The sequence below is a fragment of the Carassius gibelio genome, chromosome B19, assembly GCF_023724105.1.
Source record: "Carassius gibelio isolate Cgi1373 ecotype wild population from Czech Republic chromosome B19, carGib1.2-hapl.c, whole genome shotgun sequence".
NCBI classification, from domain to species: domain Eukaryota; kingdom Metazoa; phylum Chordata; class Actinopteri; order Cypriniformes; family Cyprinidae; genus Carassius; species Carassius gibelio.
The window spans coordinates 15,888,304-15,906,134 of NC_068414.1; the positions used below are offsets into that span (position 1 = coordinate 15,888,304).

General features: G+C 37.5%; 1 protein-coding gene across 1 annotated transcript; it reads left to right on the forward strand.

Annotated features, from left to right (window-relative positions):
• The first annotated feature begins 12,010 nt into the window (after positions 1-12,010).
• Positions 12,011-13,962, forward strand: irx4b (iroquois homeobox 4b). Its single transcript, XM_052585189.1, has 2 exons — positions 12,011-12,341; positions 12,994-13,962. Exons 1-2 carry the CDS (start codon positions 12,011-12,013, stop codon positions 13,602-13,604), a joined length of 942 nt encoding a protein of 313 aa, XP_052441149.1. The 3' UTR covers positions 13,605-13,962.
• Positions 13,963-17,831: the final 3,869 nt, after the last annotated feature.

Below are 17,831 nucleotides of genomic sequence, written 5' to 3' on the forward strand. Positions count from 1 at the left end.
TTAAATTTAAACTTCTGAGTTTGCATTGTGGTATTGCCTATAAATAGGATCTTATGCTACCTTTTGGAGCAGATTTTGTGTTGGGAGTGCACATATGATGCCTTAAAATGCTGCTTTCTCTGGGTTCTGGAGTGAAAGAGTGTCATTTGATCATCCTTTCATCCCTTCCCCAGTCAGTGCTTTATGTAATTGAGTCAAGTGGGCCATATTAACCCCGGCCAGCTTGTGACTGGCCCAGCCACTGGTCACATAAACAGTTGGCGGGTGTCCTGTTTCTCTTTCGCCTGATTCTCTATGTGCTCTAGAGCTGGAATGGATAAAGAATACTATAGATATCAGCTCATTCTCAGAGGAACGCTACTCTCGAATCATAGTGACCCTCTTGGGAATAGAGAGAAGTGGAGCGGTATTGACTGCTGTCAGTCTCTGAGGGAGGTCAATAGACAAACACCAGGTAATTTATCCACCCATCAGTGGCTCAGTACTGCATTAAAAAAAAGAAAAAGCACTGCAGAACTCACCGCTGCCACGAGGTTACGGCCCATTTCTTATCACAGGCTAACAGATGTATAACTGGACGGTCTAAAAGCATTGCTGGGATCAGATGGTGTGCTGACAAGCTGTCCGCTATTTATCCAAATAATTTGAGAATCATTAGTGTCATGAGATACCCCATCAGTGAGGAGAAGGATGACCGAATGGAGGCTGAAGCATTGAGATGTGTGGGACGGATGTCAAGACTTTGGTGGTCTTTGTCTGGGGGGTCTTATATGTATGTCAGTGCCCTCTACAGCATCTGTAGCATTACTGTGCTTAAATGTGCTCAGGAAGTATCTTTAATGGATTGATTGCGATTAAAATTAGTGTATGAGTCTAAAGTGATAGTTTAATTTATGGAGGCCCAGTGGTGCGATCCTCTGGTATATTTACCTGTTATATAACATTAAATATAATTCATATTAGTCTATTCTAGGCCTATATGCATAGTTATGATTACAGTTTAAATGTGCAGGTAATAGGAAATGTGTTTGGTTTAAATAAAGTCAAATAAATAAAATCTAGAAGAGTGTTTATTGTTTTGCTGTCCTTTCAGTTACTGTATTTGAGGTTGATTTTATAGGCAACAGCCATAATTTGTTAGGATTTCAATTAAAGATCAGTGATTTAAACAATGCATGGTTGATTTGTTTAAACTTTGCAAATCATATCCTAGTGAAGATAAACACATTCAATAAACAATAAATGTGGTACATAAGGTGCACATCAGTAAATGCTTTCTGAAAACAATCCAGCATTCAATCTTCGGGACAAAAAACGAAACAAAAAGAAAAACACTAGGGAATAATAATGCCATATGTCACTGTGACATATACTGACAGTAAGGGTGTGTGTGTGTGTGTGTGTGTGTGTGCTGGAGAGAGGGAAAGTGAGAGTGTGTGGTTCACTGATTACAGTGTAGATGCAGACTATTAGAGGTCTATTGATCATACGCCATGCTACAATCACACATTTGTTCTTCAATGTGGCTGCTCTCTCTTCTATAGACCGAGGTTGTTTTCCTCTGCCTGACTCTAGCTGTCCTTACAAGTTTCCTCTCCATCACTGCAAACCACCCGTGGCACCTCACACACTCTATCTCTTTCTCTTCGATTTTGTTTAATCAGATTGCATGTGTAAACTAAAGCACACATTATAACGACAGAAATTCAACACTGCGTAATATTGTCAGACGCTCTTAAAATTAAGATGTTAGATTAAGATTGTTCCTCTGTATCACCTCTGCCATATTTAGTTACTCCTAAGGATGCTCATTTGATAGCAGTATGATGAACTGCATAACCTGTTTAACCTGTAATCATATTAAACCGTTAATGACAGGAAGGTCAAACGGTGTCGATTATCATCTCTAATATTCTGCTCTCACATTTCTGGAATTGTCCAGACGGTGGCGCTTGAATTCAGCATGTGATATTTTACTCTTTCCACCTCTTCTCATCCACAACGCAAGGAAACTCGTTCAATTTTCTGGTTAAGATGTGCTTAACAGTAAACTGCCAGCAGCTGTACTGCAAACAACATTTGTTTTCATGTAAAGGCATGATTCGGGAGAGACCAGGGCTCATTTTTGTTTAAAATAAATAGCTCTGTAGTGGACTGAAATTCAAAGAAAGGTCAATGGTTAATGCTGCACAATATTTCACAGATTATGTTTATTCATGAGGTTTGTTTTGATGTTGTGCCAAATAAATACAGCAGGTGGCACAAGTTAAACATTTTATTGAAAAAAAAAAAAAAAAAAATCTGAAATGTATATGATCTGATGTTTATATTTGTCAGATTTTTATGATTCATTTCATGTAATTTAACCATTTTTTAAATCTTTTACAATAGCTTTCACATTTAGAAAACAAATAATGGTATATTAATATTTATTCCTTTCGATATCAGCATATTAATGTAATCTTAAAAGAATTAATGAGACCAAGTATGAATCATAAGTTAATTATCTCCCAAGAACCAACACCGGCCTATTCCACCGTTTTTTTTTTTTTATCATTTCTGTTTTTAACTGAAAAATATACTGTTGTTATATGGTTTTTGGACTGGCTGAAAAATAAAAAAAAATACAGAGAAGTTAAGAAAGAGAGAGAGAGAGAGCGAGAGAACCTGGGACAGACTTTAGATAGTAAAAGAGGCTAAAACGTTTTTCAGCTAACATTGGTCCCAGTGGAGGATGGATTGACTGTGGGTGAATAATACATGGCTGGTGAGGGAGTAATGAAGTGGAAGTGATGGGGAGGAATACGCTGCTCTCAGTGGGATGGGGAAATGCATACTTTAAAGAGCTCTCGCTCTCTCCGTGGCACTGGCCTGGAAAACAAGCCAAGCAGATGCACATACTCTCCCACAGCCGTTCCTCAACTCCACACAGCTGTCCAGCTTGTGTTTGTAACTTCACTCAGACATCCGCTGCTCGTATACTGTTTCACCATCAGGTTTGGTGCTGCTGCGCTGGTCTTTGGCATTCAGTGAGCATCACCTTGACACTGTGCTCATAATGAAACTAAACAACAGTGATGTAGATTTAGGCACTGACAAATATACATAGATCTAGACATGCGCATAACTCTGATAAGTGCGTTTGAGTGCATTGCCAGATCAACTGGTAGATTTTTACCTCAGATCAATGTATTTTATGCTTTCTGGCTGACATTTTGGAGACTTAAACTTCATGGTAATAAATGAAATAGGCGATGCAATATATGGGTGGTACTATACCATAGTACTGAATGATTGCGTTCCAAGGTACTTTAGAGATTACCACAGTAATACCATATACAACATTCTTAACACTCTCTTACTAAATTAAATCCACAAAGAAAAAAGTTCTACGGTCTCTAGACTGTATAGGTGCGGGAATTAGTCTCCAGACTCTGTCTAGAGAAGACTAAAAGCTTTATCCTTTGCAATTTTGAGCTTTTGGATTACCCCATATTAGACTTCCTTTAGTGGAAACAACATGATTCTATGATCATTTAGACAATAATTGTCTATTAATAGTATGATCTTTAGGTTCCCTATAGGCCCCTCACTGCTAGCAACCTGCTATTCTTCTATTTTAAAGGGTTTTTCCAAGAATTGGAAACTCCTGACCTGTTCCATAAATAAAATGAAATAAAATAAAATAAAAATGTTCTAAATTGAAGTTTTATGTATTTGAATTGCATATAAAAATTCCATTCATTTCCATTACACGGTTTTGACATCCACTAATAAACATAACATGATGTATATGTGTCAGTATATAGTAAAAGAAACAGTTAAGAAATCATGGCTATAGTTTATTATTGATAATTTGCATAAAGGTTTATTTATATAATCCTATTTCAAAATGCATTCATTCAAATAGCTTAGAATGAGCATTGTTAAATGTGAAAACAATGACATTTATTAAGCTAAAAATTGGTTAAAAGGTCCCGTTCTTCGTGATCCCATGTTTTAAACTTTAGTTAGTGTGTAATGTTGTTGTTAGAGTATAAATAATATCTGTAGAATTCTAAAGCTCAAAGTTCAATGCCAAGCGAGATATTTTATTTAACAGAATTCGTTTACATCGAATGACCAGTTTGGACTACATCCCTCTAGTTCCTGCAGTAATGATGTCACTAAAACAGTTTTTTGACTAACCTCCGCCAAAATGAATACACAAAAAGGGGGCGTGGTCTTGTTGCACTCTGATGGAGAAGAAGGAAGGGCTGAGTTTGTGTTGTGTCCATGTCGTTTGAAACGCTGTTATTTTCATCTAGGAGACCAATCACCTTTGTTTGGGCTTCCCAGGAACGCTGTACTTTGAGATGAATGGTTACAATTTATGTTTAACTTAAATTAAATGTAATTTTCATGCACATCTCGTCAGTAAAAACGCTCCTGTGATTATAAATACTTCTCTAGCACATGCGTTCTTTTACTGTCAATGGTTCAGATCAGGATTGCCAGGTTTTAAAAATAATCCTGCCCACTTGCTTCTCAAAACTAGCCCAATCGCGTTTCCAGGATGGCAGCGCGCGCTCAGCTGCTGTTGAATCACAACACAGGAACCGCTGGCACAATCAGATCTCGTTACATATTTCTGAAGGCAGTCATCAGCCCGTTTTTATGACATTGAAAACACGCGAAACATGAACACGTTATATTGCACACTGTAAACACAATCAAAGCTTCAAAAAAAAAGCACGAAAAATGGGATCTCTAAAAATGGCTTGGAATATTCAGTTAGTTAAAATGAATAAATTAGACCTGTAGATGATAAATATATAAACCTGGTTATTTAAAACATTATAAGTTTATTATTACCACTATAAAAAAAATCTTACCTGGTTCTTATTATTCAGTTTATTATTTGATCTAAAACTGTGTAATCCAAATAGATGAAAATGTATATGCAAATGAATATTACATAGATCTTACATTTAGGCCTAAATATTTGGTTAGTTTGAGTGTTTGAGCAAACTTAATGCTTATGGACAGTTAGCAGATGCTCAAAAACAAAGATCCATTCCTTATCATGCTACCAAGACAACAGATCAAAAGAGTGATAAACACAAGGCTGGGTCATTCTCAATACTTTTATTTGTGGCAACTGAGCGCAACCTCCCACTCTCTCTCGTGAAGCCAATAAGGAAGTGACTAAAACTGCAATTCATCGACTGGCCGCTTGAGGCTGGCTGCAGAAGAGAGTCAGTCCCATAGACTCCCCATGTTAAAATCATAGACAGTAAAAGAAATGGACACAGCGACCCCATTGGAACTCAATTGAGACAAGTGAAGCCCATTTTTAGCGTTTTTTTGCACTTCCGTTTCTGACGCGCAGACTCAAACGAAGCTTGAGGATGTCAGCAACCTGTCTGACAGATGTAAATCTTCTAGTAGCTGTGCGTGCAAACTGCCATCGTTAATCTTGCAGAGACGGCGAGCTTGAGCGGGGAGTTCTTTGTCATGAGTGAGCAGGAGTAAGTATTCTGATTAATTATTTTGTATAGTAATTTAAAATGTCATGCAAGTACGCCATATTAAGTTAATTGCCTGCGAGCTTCTCCTCCTGTCTGTACGGTAATGCGACAGAGAGTCGAGTGGTTATGACGCAATCGTTAGCCTATTTTTTACAAAAACTGTTTATACGGGGCCATAATATAACATAGAAGGTAATGGAGCCCTTTATACGCCTCAGATGTAAAGTTATTCGCTGTCAAAGTGACGCCAAAATGAATGGGAGTCAATGGGAATGCTAACGCAAGTGAAGTTCTGCTAAAAGATGGCAGCACCCACCCACCCGACTTCAACTTCCGGTCGAGTTCCTTGCCGCCTGGTTAAAATGGCCAACTTTACAGCAGGAAAAAAATATTTTGGACTATATAGCTATGTTGCCCTTCATGACAACTGTGAGGGGGGTGAATTTTATTATAACTTATCCTTTTTAATTATATTAAGCCTTAAAGTTATGCATAATTAAGGGCGTGGCCACTAGATTGACAGGTGGATTGCCGCTGCTGTCACCGCCGTCGCGCTAGGTGGGCGTGGCTTCAGCAACCAGCTCCCGCCTTTTTGCCCATTTTCGATTCCCCCAAGTGATGCATGATGATGTGCTGCCAAGATGGCGACGACCTGCTCTGCCCCCTTTTGGTTTTAAAAAATCTCTTTGGAAACCTATGGTTGACGTCACAGACAGTACGTACATGTTTTTATACAGTATATGGTGGCAACGCACCCAAGAACTTGGTCTAGCCAAGAACTGTGGCAACTGAAGTAAATAGATGTATTCTTGTAATATAAATATATAAGTATGACGTGTTGTTGGAATCAGCATCCTGGACCAACATTACTCCAATATAATCAGAGGCCTAACCTGAGCCTAATACCAGATTCTTTCTGAAACCGGAGGGAAACTGCTGGTTGATAAGAGTGTTAAGCTCCTATCCCTAAATCTGATGGGTTGATTGGAAGGTTTTTGCAGCAATTAGATATATGTTGATCCAAGAATTCAACCATTTTGGATGAAGCAATTTAGTGCAATGAATCAAACTTTCCAGCACCATATACTATATGAGAGAGAGCCATTCAGAATGAACCGATTCAGAACAATGAACTAAACTTTACAGAGCTACATGATAGAGAGAGTTGTTTATAGAAAAACCAATTCATTAGAATTAATACAAAATTCTAGCACTACATATGAGAGTGAAATAGCTGTTTATTACAAACTGATTAATTAGCATTAATCCGACTTTCCACTGCCACAAATGACAGAGAGACGCATTTTTTGACAAACTGATTGACTAGAATCAATCTGACTTTCCAGCTCTACATATAAGAGAAGATAGAGGTTCTTCTAATGAACATATTCAGTAAAACAAATCAAACTTTTCAGCACTATGTAATATAGGGAGCTGTTTATGATGAACTGATGAACTTTTGTGTGTTGAACTTAACTAAGAAGTTTAGAAATGCAAAAGTCCTCTGTTGACCTCACAAAGACCTTTTCAACGTTACAGAGCTTGCAGCTCTATGAGGTCTTCTCTTGGAGCAGTGTTCCTATGCCAAACTGTGCTTAGACCCCAGCAATAAGTCGAGTTCTTCCATGCTCATGTCTGTCAGAGAGGGTTCCTGTGTAGAGAGGGAATGAAGTGTCAGAGATCACTTGACAGTGGTCCCCGAGGTGCAGCTCTTCAGGGCTAAAGTGTGTGAGAAGAGAGTCAACTCCCACTCCATTTCCTGTCCTCCCCCTCCAAACCCTCCATTTTCTGCCTGGATGAACCAATAGTCTGTCTGAGAGCTTGCAGTAGGTCCCACCTGGACCATCCGGACCAAAAAAGCACAAGAGCGAAGAGGACAGAGATGGAGAAGGGAAAGAGGGAAGGTTTTGGAAACTGCTAAGTGTTCTAAAAACTGAACGATGAAATGAAGTGACATGAGGTTGAAGGTTGATCGTACGGAGATTCATACCTTTCTTGTTTTGAAGGTAAGTCAGTTTTAGACAGCAGAGCCCCACTGTCACCATCTCTGGAGACTGAAGAAAGAGTGTTCACTCACATGAATGACATTTAATTTGTTTCATGAAAAGAGTGCTCATATATTGAACAAGCACTGCTCTCTGTGTTTGGAGTTTGGAATGGAAATAAAGCTTTTGCTCATGTGCCGCTTCTCCAGTCCAACAAAAAACCTGTCAGTCAAAGGACCGGCAATTTGTGTTTGCCTGTAACAATGAATGATGGTCTCTTCATCTATGTAAACACATCCGTTTCCACACATTCATCTTCCACTGCTTCAATCACCGAGACAAACATTTCAGTAGATTATGATGTAACTCTATCAAGCAGCTGTCCATCCAGGAGCTCCATTTAAACACCAGCAGTGGTGGGACGTCCCACAGTCTGTCGGTTTCATTCTGATCTGCATCAGACGGAGACAGAGAGAGATCCAAACATGCTTTGTCAATTCACTGTCCTTATTGTGTATTAACACTTTTGGTTGTGAAACATGAAGATTTCCTTGGAAGTTTGAGGGTATATTTGAAGTAAAGATCTCAGCTAGCACATCAGATTTATTTTATTTGTTTTATTTCATATTTGTATAAAACGTATGTATATTTTTTAATAAAATGTTTTGTTATAGTAATATTTGTACAATATGTTGTTGTAGTCCAGTATTACAACTAAAAGATATTACATATTTACCTATCTGTGTGTGTTTGTGTGTGTGTGTGCATGTGTGTGTGTGTGTGTGTGTGTGAGCACAGCATTCAATCTAGTATATAGCAATTTTTTTAATGAATTCACCATTAATGTTTTGTTTAGTTGTTGCTTGCTTTCTTTTGGGTTAGAAATGCTTTCTTTCTTTCTTTCTTTCTTTCTTTCTTTCTTTCTTTCTTTCTTTCTTTCTTTCTTTCTTTCTTTCTTTCTTTCTTTCCCCATTACTGAGTAGAAAAGTCAGAACATAAAATAAAAGACAGTTGAATCACAATCTTGTAAAACACAATAAGCTGGTTCACTGGATGCAGAAACAAACAAGTTGTTATGACTTATTTACACGGATGCTGCACGGCTACATTGTAATCAGTTGTGTTGCATGTGCTGTGAGTCCGAACAATGAATTAGGTCGTTACAGTACTTTCAAACTGGGGATGTCTATCAGTGTTTCAGTCTCTAATGAAGAGACTTCTGGACCGCAGTAACAAAGTGTTAAGTAAATGCACTGAAGTGCTCTCATGCATTATACATATTAAATGAACTCTAGCAGGCCAAACCTCTGCGCCACTATAAAGAGAGAGTCCAGAGGTGGCTGAGAGACACATTTAAGGTACTGTATGCGATAAAGGATTGATGTCCAAAAATATATATGGTTCAACATGTGACTATATCTTCACAAGTGTCACTTTCTGATTGGTCTTTAAAAAGACTTTTTAAAAAGTCTTTACCAAAAGAGATTAAATGCATCCCTAAAAACAAACTCCATCAAAGAACTCACCCTTAAAATGTTTTGTTGTTGTTTAAGTCAGAATTAATATTTTTAAGGTTATCAGACAAAACACGTTAACATTTTTCATTTTACAGTGTCCTTGTTATACAAGTCACATGTATATTCTCCCTGTGTCATTGTGGGTTTACTCTGGGTACTCCGGTTTCCTCCCACAGCCCAAAGACACGCACCCCGACTTGTGTGTATAACAGACTTGTGTATGGATCACCTGGTTCCCGCCATGAATATAGCCATCAGTGCTGGAATGGTGTTAAGAAGAAAACAAACAAACAATCAAACACACACACACAAACATGTACTTACTATAGTATTAACAGTAAATTGGGCCTAATTAGATGCAATAATCCTGAAATAAATCCTAATCCTAAATATTTTGTTAACCACTATTACTGTACCTAATCACTGTAACAAGGACATTTAAAATAAAGTGCTGTTGTCATCCTTATATTTCAATGGAAGTCAATTCTAAAGAATTTTAACGAACACATGAAATATTGTTTTAAGCAACACAGTTTTTTTCCACTTTAAGGTTTTGTTGTTTCAGATAGTTTTCTGTGGAAACACATTGTCTGGTTTTAAGAAACTTCATTCTGAGATGACTCATGAATCTCTTTGTTATTAGTCAAAAGTAAAGATAATATTACCAAACATTTCCACATGTCTCACTGCCTAGTTAAGTTTTTTTTTTTTTACATCCACAACAAATGTTACTGTAATTACCAAGTCTATCACTGTTTGTGTAAGCCAGAATTTAATAGAATTTGAAAGACTGATTATTTATTTATTTATTTTGTAGCTAATTCAAGAGATTTTCTCAACCAATTCAATGTTATTTAATGGTACAAGTGTGTGATAACTACACAGAAAGGCAATTATGGTAATGGTTTGTGTGCGGTCATCAATCACGCGCAATCGAGCTGTCTGTGCTGGAGTCAGATGTGTGATTGGCTGCTGGAGGGCAGGGAAACTGAACACGTCCTCGTTCATGTGAGGGAGACCCCGCGGGCTCCTCGAGAGGATGCACGCGCATCGTTTGACTCTGAAGTTACACAGCGGCTATAGAAAATGTTCCGCTCACTGAAGTTTTGCGTGATTCGCGACAATACGCGTTTGTTATCTGGACCTTTAAATATGATGCTGTGACGTCAGCGTCGCCAGTGTTTAAAACAACGTGCAACTGAGCCAACATTTGTTATGATTTTTTATTTTTTATTTGTATTTTTTACTTCAACTACAGCGCTGCACCACGCTGAGTCTGTGTCATACTGCAGATTTTGGCTATTTGTGTTGTTGATTTGTTTAAGAGACGAACTGAAAGAAGAACGGGACGTTTAGCTCCAGTTGATGGAAGATGTTACTGATGAACTGATGACGCGCAGCGGGACGGCAGCCTCGTCTGGACTTGACACTCATCATGTCATTTACACAGTTTGGCTATTCATATCCTGCAACACCACAGGTAACCAATTTTTTTGAACAGTTACACACTTCACTTTACATTGCCAGATGTTAATCCGATGGATTGTGAATGGTCTAGCCTATATTAATTAAATGCAGCCGAGTGATTCTTCACTTAGGAGAAGTGTTCTGACCTGGTGATTTTAAAGAAATTATGTTATATGATTTAATAATATAGATTACAATAGCTATATTTATTTATTTATTTATTTTTACTTACTTTTTAGTGTTGAAAGGTTACACCTGCCTACATACATACATATATCTTTATGATGAAAATGAGAGGTGACATGGAAGCATATTTTTTGCCAATACAGCAGATAATAAAGATAATAAATATAGCCTAAGTTCTTAAAGTAGCTTTAGTACACATCATTACCAAACTCATCAGTAATGTATTTGACATCTTAATTTATATACAATAAAAAATTGTTTTGTTTCTTTAATAATAATTAAAAAAAAACATTTAATTTATGGCTAAGCTAACATGTTAACTTAGCTAGTCGAAGACATTTGTCAGAACAGATACAAATGACACTACAATCATTACCCTGAATATTGAATTCCACACCATCTCATGTTATTCCAAAATTGACATCAGGGCCATGATCAAACCTTTGTTCCATGATTTGTAATAAATGTTTGAAAAAACATAAATGTCCTTTTTAAAAAATTCCATGTAGTCAAAAGTGTCCCTAATTGAAGAATCACCCAAATGCAATGTAGCGTAAACCCTGTATCAACAAACCTAAATATTTTTGTTGTAAACATTTTACTTGTTACTAATTTGATACATAACCATAAATGGGAATAGCACTGGAGACTAATGTTCTTTTATTAACTCATTTTAAGTCAATAATAGTCTAAATGCAGAAATAGCTGTGTAAACTATTCTGCTAAAGCCTCTTTGTCATTTCTTTGGCAGCTTTTAATGTCTTCTAACGCTCTGAGCACCTGCTATGAGTCTAGTGGTTCACTACTGGACTCTGGAGTGGCGGCTTCTCCTCAAAACCCGCTTTATTGCCCGGTATATGAAAGTAGGCTTGTGGCCTCCAGCCGGCATGACCTGATCCCTACTGCTGCTCCCTACGGCAACTCCTGCTCAAAGACTCACGGTTATGATACTTGCAGCACTTATGGTCCAGATTCAGCCTCATATTACCCACTGGTATGCATTTCATTGGTTTGTTTCAATTAAAATATATACTATTTCTTAGGGGTCAAACATTAACAGCACTGTCCAGAAAGTTTTCCCACTCATTGGTACAGATCATCACTGAGCTGTTTTGTAATTTTTCATATTAGGGTAAACTTAGTGAGAAAGATGGAGTGTCAGCAGGACATTCAAGAATCAGCCAAAGCTCTGCATACTACCCTTACGACTACCCAATTGGACAATACCAGTATGACAGATATGGGTAAGAATGATCACCCCTTTATTGTTATTTTGGTTGCATCAATGGGCTATTTTCACAACAGCTATTCTGCATACAACTTTCAATTAAACAGACTACTTTTCATGCTATTTAGGTATGGATCTGTAGATGTGGGCACAAGAAGAAAAAATGCTACCAGAGAGACCACCAGCACACTGAAAGCATGGCTGCAGGAGCATAAAAAGAACCCGTATCCCACCAAGGGTGAGAAGATCATGCTGGCCATCATCACAAAGATGACCCTTACACAGGTGTCCACCTGGTTCGCCAACGCGCGCCGGAGACTCAAGAAGGAAAACAAGATGACATGGTCACCACGCAACAAGGCCTCAGATGAGAAAGAGTGTGATGACGAACAAGAAGATATGGACGAATCGCAGGGGCAACCAATAAAAACCCAACAAGAATTCAATGGTTTGTTGAAAGCTTATTGATACTACTCTTGGTTTGAAATGAAGATATTGTTCATATAGCCTATAGCGCTACACAGAACTTAGGCAAACTTTTGTTGATTCCACAAATGCCAAATGCCACTTCTGTATGCACTGCAGTTACAGTTTAACATTTCAGGCCTGTTCACTCCAAGTACGATAACTTTTTTAATTCTCTATTATCAACAAATAGCATGTAAAAGGACATAGGCCTAACACAAGACATTTCACATGCAAATCAACAGAATGGCAACAGTAATGAACAGAAGAAGACACAGAAGAAGAAAGAATGATAACTATAAAGATAACAATAACTTTATTAGCATTCTCATGATCGCACATTAACGTTCTATTTATTATAAACACACTGTCTGCTGCTTTAAATGCTCCAACTCTTCAAAATAGAATAAATTCTGATTGGCTGTCATGTTTAATCATTCATTGGCTGAAAAATAAAGTTCTGAATGTGATTCCTCATGTCGTAAATCGTGAACTTCCCTATTCTTACAGAATATTATCATAGAGTGCACGATTATTAAAACTTTATAATTATGATATTATAGTAAAAAATCATTTGAATTAACTTTTAACGTTATATTGTTTTATATTATGTATAAAAATATTTGTTTTAAAAGCTCCAGACAGCCATGGAAAGGATGATGCGGATCAACTTCACAGCGATCTGGAAGACTTCGATCTAGAAGGATCAGATGGCTCAGAGTGTGAATCGAAACCATCCTTTGTCATGCGCGTTTGTTCAGAGACCAGCGAATGTCCAGATAACCGTTTTAAAGAGGACTTTCACGAATCCGTTTCCAAGCTCCTGACAGATGTCCATGAATTTAATGAAGACCAATTAAGACTTACCTCCGAAGACAACCAGACAGCGAAGTTCTACCTTCAACAAGGCCAAAAGACCACTGAGCCCAAGCCAAAAATCTGGTCGCTTGCACAGACTGCTACGTCCTTAAACCAAGCCGATTACTCATCATGCATGCTTAAAGGAACTTCGTGCTCTTCTTCAAATTGTGACTCAGACTCAGACATAACAAAGAGGAAACAAGTGTCTCCAGTGGCCACGCTTACAAACTGGGTTGACGGTGTGTTTCACGATCCTTTATTCATGCACACCAACTTAAACCAAACTTTCAACAACTCCACAGAGTTATGGACTGAAGGAATTTCCTCACAAAATAAGTACCATGAAGACTCAAGACCTATTACTAATTCTCAACATATGTCATAACTGTGACAGTGTTTGTTTTTAAATATACTTTCAGGTTGCACCAAGCTGAATAGTTAAGCCATCAAAAAAGCCACACTCTAGGTTTGGAATTAAATTGTACTTATGTCTTGATTATTAGTTTCATTTTGTAAGCTGATGTCATATAAGACCTCCTGAAAGTCTGATGAACTTTATATTTAGAGCTTAACAACACAACAATATAGATTTAGAAAGATTGGCACCGTTTTACTTAAGAAAAAAATAAATGAATCTGGTTCTGTCTGTGTTAAAGAAAGTAATCACTACTGTATAATAGCACGGTACACAGATTTCCCACAGTCTGAAGTCTCAGCTGCAGATCTCTATAGATTTATTTCTCACGTCCATAGAAATAAAGTCATTTTGTGGGGAAAAAAAAACCATGCTCGCTGTCCGTGGTGCTGAAATTCTCCCAAAAGCATGTTGGCTATACTAGGGTTGTTTTATTGGTTGCATTTATTGTTTAAATGACATTTTTCCAAGTGTAATCACACAACATGATTTTACATACATCAGTTACTTGAACCCAATGTCTTTTAGCCCTGTAGGCTAGTTATAATCACTCAGTCGTGACAAATATAAATACTCAAGGGGTCTTTCTGCTAAAGTGTTAACTCAGTGGTACTCCTAAAAGTCATAGTCAGTGAAGCATTGCTTTCATTAAGTGACTGATATGGCAAGCTTGTTTGACCTTTATCCTTTAAAACTAACTAGCGTCTTAATATAAGTAGTATTTTTTTACTAGAGTTTTTATTAATAGGCTATTAGTTTTATTAGCATTTTTCATTACCAGTAAGTAATCCAGTAGTGACTAGTTTCTTTTTTTATGTCACAAATAGGTACTTATTAGATCCTTACCTATTAATGAAATATAAATCCTAATTATTACAAGCAACCTTTCTCATCACACTATTTACATTTAATGGCAAATTCATAGTTATTGTAAAAATCTTGTCAGTAAGATTTAAATGTTCCTTCAAAAAATCAGTACACATCTAATAATTACGCAATAATGAAGATTCAATGAGTACTAAAATAAAAATGCAATAGACTATCTATTTGCATAAAGAAAAAATATAGTAAAACTGGGATAGGTACCAGAAACAGCTGAAATACATTAGTGGGAAGTGAAGTTGAAATATGATCCACAGACCCACAATTCAAATTGGAATAAATATTACTGTTTAAGGATTAGTTAGTGCAATGTGAGATAGCCATTATATTATTTGTTAGTAATTAAAAACTACTAGCATTAGAAAAAGCATTTAGTAGTTAAAATGGCTTGCCATAATATTAAACAAGGAATCTTTGACATTAAGGGTCACCAGAAACATGAGCAAACTCAGCCTGTGCTAACTCTTTTTAAAACCAACTAGGAATAAAGACAAATTGCGTTTGACAGTCTTATCCTAACACCTAGAGAGAGAAGTGAAATAACTTATGATTTAACAAATCCTGAATGAAGTAGACAGATTGGCCCCTCACTCTTTTATCTTTGATCATTTGAAATCCCCATGGTCCAGATAAGTGGCAGACATTGATGTCACTCCATCATTAACTGTATCCGGCAGAATATTTTCTGGGGGGGAATTGTCTCGAGTCGATTTATCAAGATAGAATATAGGCATAAAATATGTACAGAAATTCATTTGTTTGCATTAATGGCTTATTTGGCATTTTTAAGGAGTGAGGATATAATAAACCATCTGCCTATATTCCGCATAACTCTAAAATCGCGTTTAAAGTTTCAGCGAGTGGCTGTTGTGTGTTAACTGCGAGTTTGAAAATTGCCTCGATATATTTATTTTTTGTTCATTCTTTCCAGTTTGAAGCTCGGGATGATGTTGATAAAGTATTCATTAGAACAGAGGAGAAACCTGCCATAACTGTGTATGGGATTAACGATTTTAAGATGAATAATTCAGGATGAATTCATCAGAGAATTCCTTTCTTTTTCGGCTTTATAAATAACTTACATTCAAGGTAATAAATAATGACACCCAGGCGTTCAGTAAAGAAACTTCCCACACACTACAGAAATGGGAAATCCCATTTCGTATTTACAGCTAAAAGAGAATTCAATTAGCCTGTTGGAGATATTTTGGAGAGTGGATTATTATTATTTTTTTTTACTTCCAGCTCAGTAGGAATCACAACCAATTGCATTGTGCATAATGTAATTACGTCCCGTTAGTTATTCACAATTTTAATAAGATTGGGATGTATTGAGATTTTGGGTTAAACACAGGAGGTCAAGTAAAACACAAACACTGCATGCTGTAAACTTCATGGTGTCAAGCAGATCAGTAGCACAGCTTTGTTAGCAATTTGTGTCATTCAGAGCCATTATTTTACAACTGAAAATATAAAATAACACAAACGTGATGAAAAGTTTTCTAAAAGTTAGCAAAACAACAGCTTTTCTCATATGGTGGATCTCAGTCCTAAATCTTAAGGGACGCACACACAAACACTCTCTTTTTGCAATAGTTGGAAGAGTCTGTACTAGCTTTGAGAAACATGACACAGTCTCCTGAGTAAAGGTCACGACTCTAGTACATGGGGAAGAAGGGAATTAATGCAGACAATTAGGTGAAGTTATCGGTCATATCACAGAGCACTACAGTTTCTTTTTGACAGTTTGAAAGAGTAGCCTAATTATAAAGAGAAGCAGCCAATTCATTCATAGGGGACGACAGTTCTGAAAAATGCATAAATAACCCTAAAATATTCTAAAGGCTCGTTCACACTGGGAACTAGAGCTATATTAGCATCCACACCAACGTTCAGCTCAGGCTGCTTTAAACTTATGCGCGCTTTGAAGTAGATTCTGATTGGCTGTCTCTGATTTTATTGTTCCTCGGTTGGAAACAAAAAACGCTCTGAAAGTGACTCAATTTAAAGCTGCGGTAGGGAACTTTTGACGCTCTAGCGGTTAATAAACAGAACTGCTTGCGTCTTGCGGAAGAACATCGTAGCCAGAACTACCTCTCTCTGTTTATGTCTATGAAGAATCACAAAGGTACTGGGTTACTCCGCCGCGGTACCCCCGAAGCAATCTAAAATAGTCCGAATATAAACACTTATTATAGGTGCACCCTAGTGATTCAGGACAAGCTAAAAACACGGTTTGGAAAATTGATTCATGGTGTACTCGCTTATTATATTCATTTTTCTACATTTTGAACACAAACAAAGTTACGGACCGCAGCTCTGATTGGTTGTTTTTTACCGGGAGCGATGGAGTTTCTGCAAATGGCAATAGGACCACTGGGAGGAGCCAGAGGAGCTTGATTTTTTCACAGATTATCTGTCTCATATTCTACTGTCAGGACATAATGACAGGTTTAATAAATATGTAATTCTAAATATGTGTTCTCTACAGCAGATTTGATCAAACAAAGCATAATTTGTATCAAGGGTGAAATCTGGGTTTAAATGGAATAAAAGAACAGATCTGTTGCTGTGGAAAGAAATGGTGATCACATTGAAATGTCAAAGAGTGTTGCGGAGCAATTTAAACTGTGAAAGACAGCGTCTTCTGAGAACCTGCCACATCCTTCTGTATCTCTACTGGCTCCATTTTAGCTTCATGAATAATAGAGAGCACTTTTCTATGCAGCACAATTCATGCTCAGTTTCACCCCAAGATTTTGCTCGGAGCAATGTTTAAACTAGCCAACCACCTGCAATTTAGACGCCTCCTGATAAAGAGGAAAATCCACAGCCCATAACAATGAAGCCTTCCCCTTACCTATCACACATATTGGACAGGACACAGCACAGATGAGGGTTAATTGGCATCATGCTGTCTCTTGCCTTCTGTCACCAGCCCCAATTATAGCAGCATGGCTGCCTTTCTCTCAACCTGAGGGGCCTCCAGCCGGAAAACTCAGTTCCACTGCATGCACCACTAGAGACCAGCTTCCTCCACACTGCCACAAGGCCAATTTGGCATGGCCGCGCCAGCAGAGAATACTCTTGATGAAATATATATATGATCTTCCTCAAACATGTATTGTTCCGCACTAGTGTTTCTTATCAGACTAAATCCCCCTTGACATTCTCCAAACTTAGCAGGAACGCAGCTCACCGGTGCTTAAAGATGCAGGTTGCTCTGTTCTTTTACCCTTTGCTCCTTTTCATGTCATCCTGCATAGAAGTGCTCCAGAAACATCGCTGAAAGTAAAACGAACACTCTAGGTTATC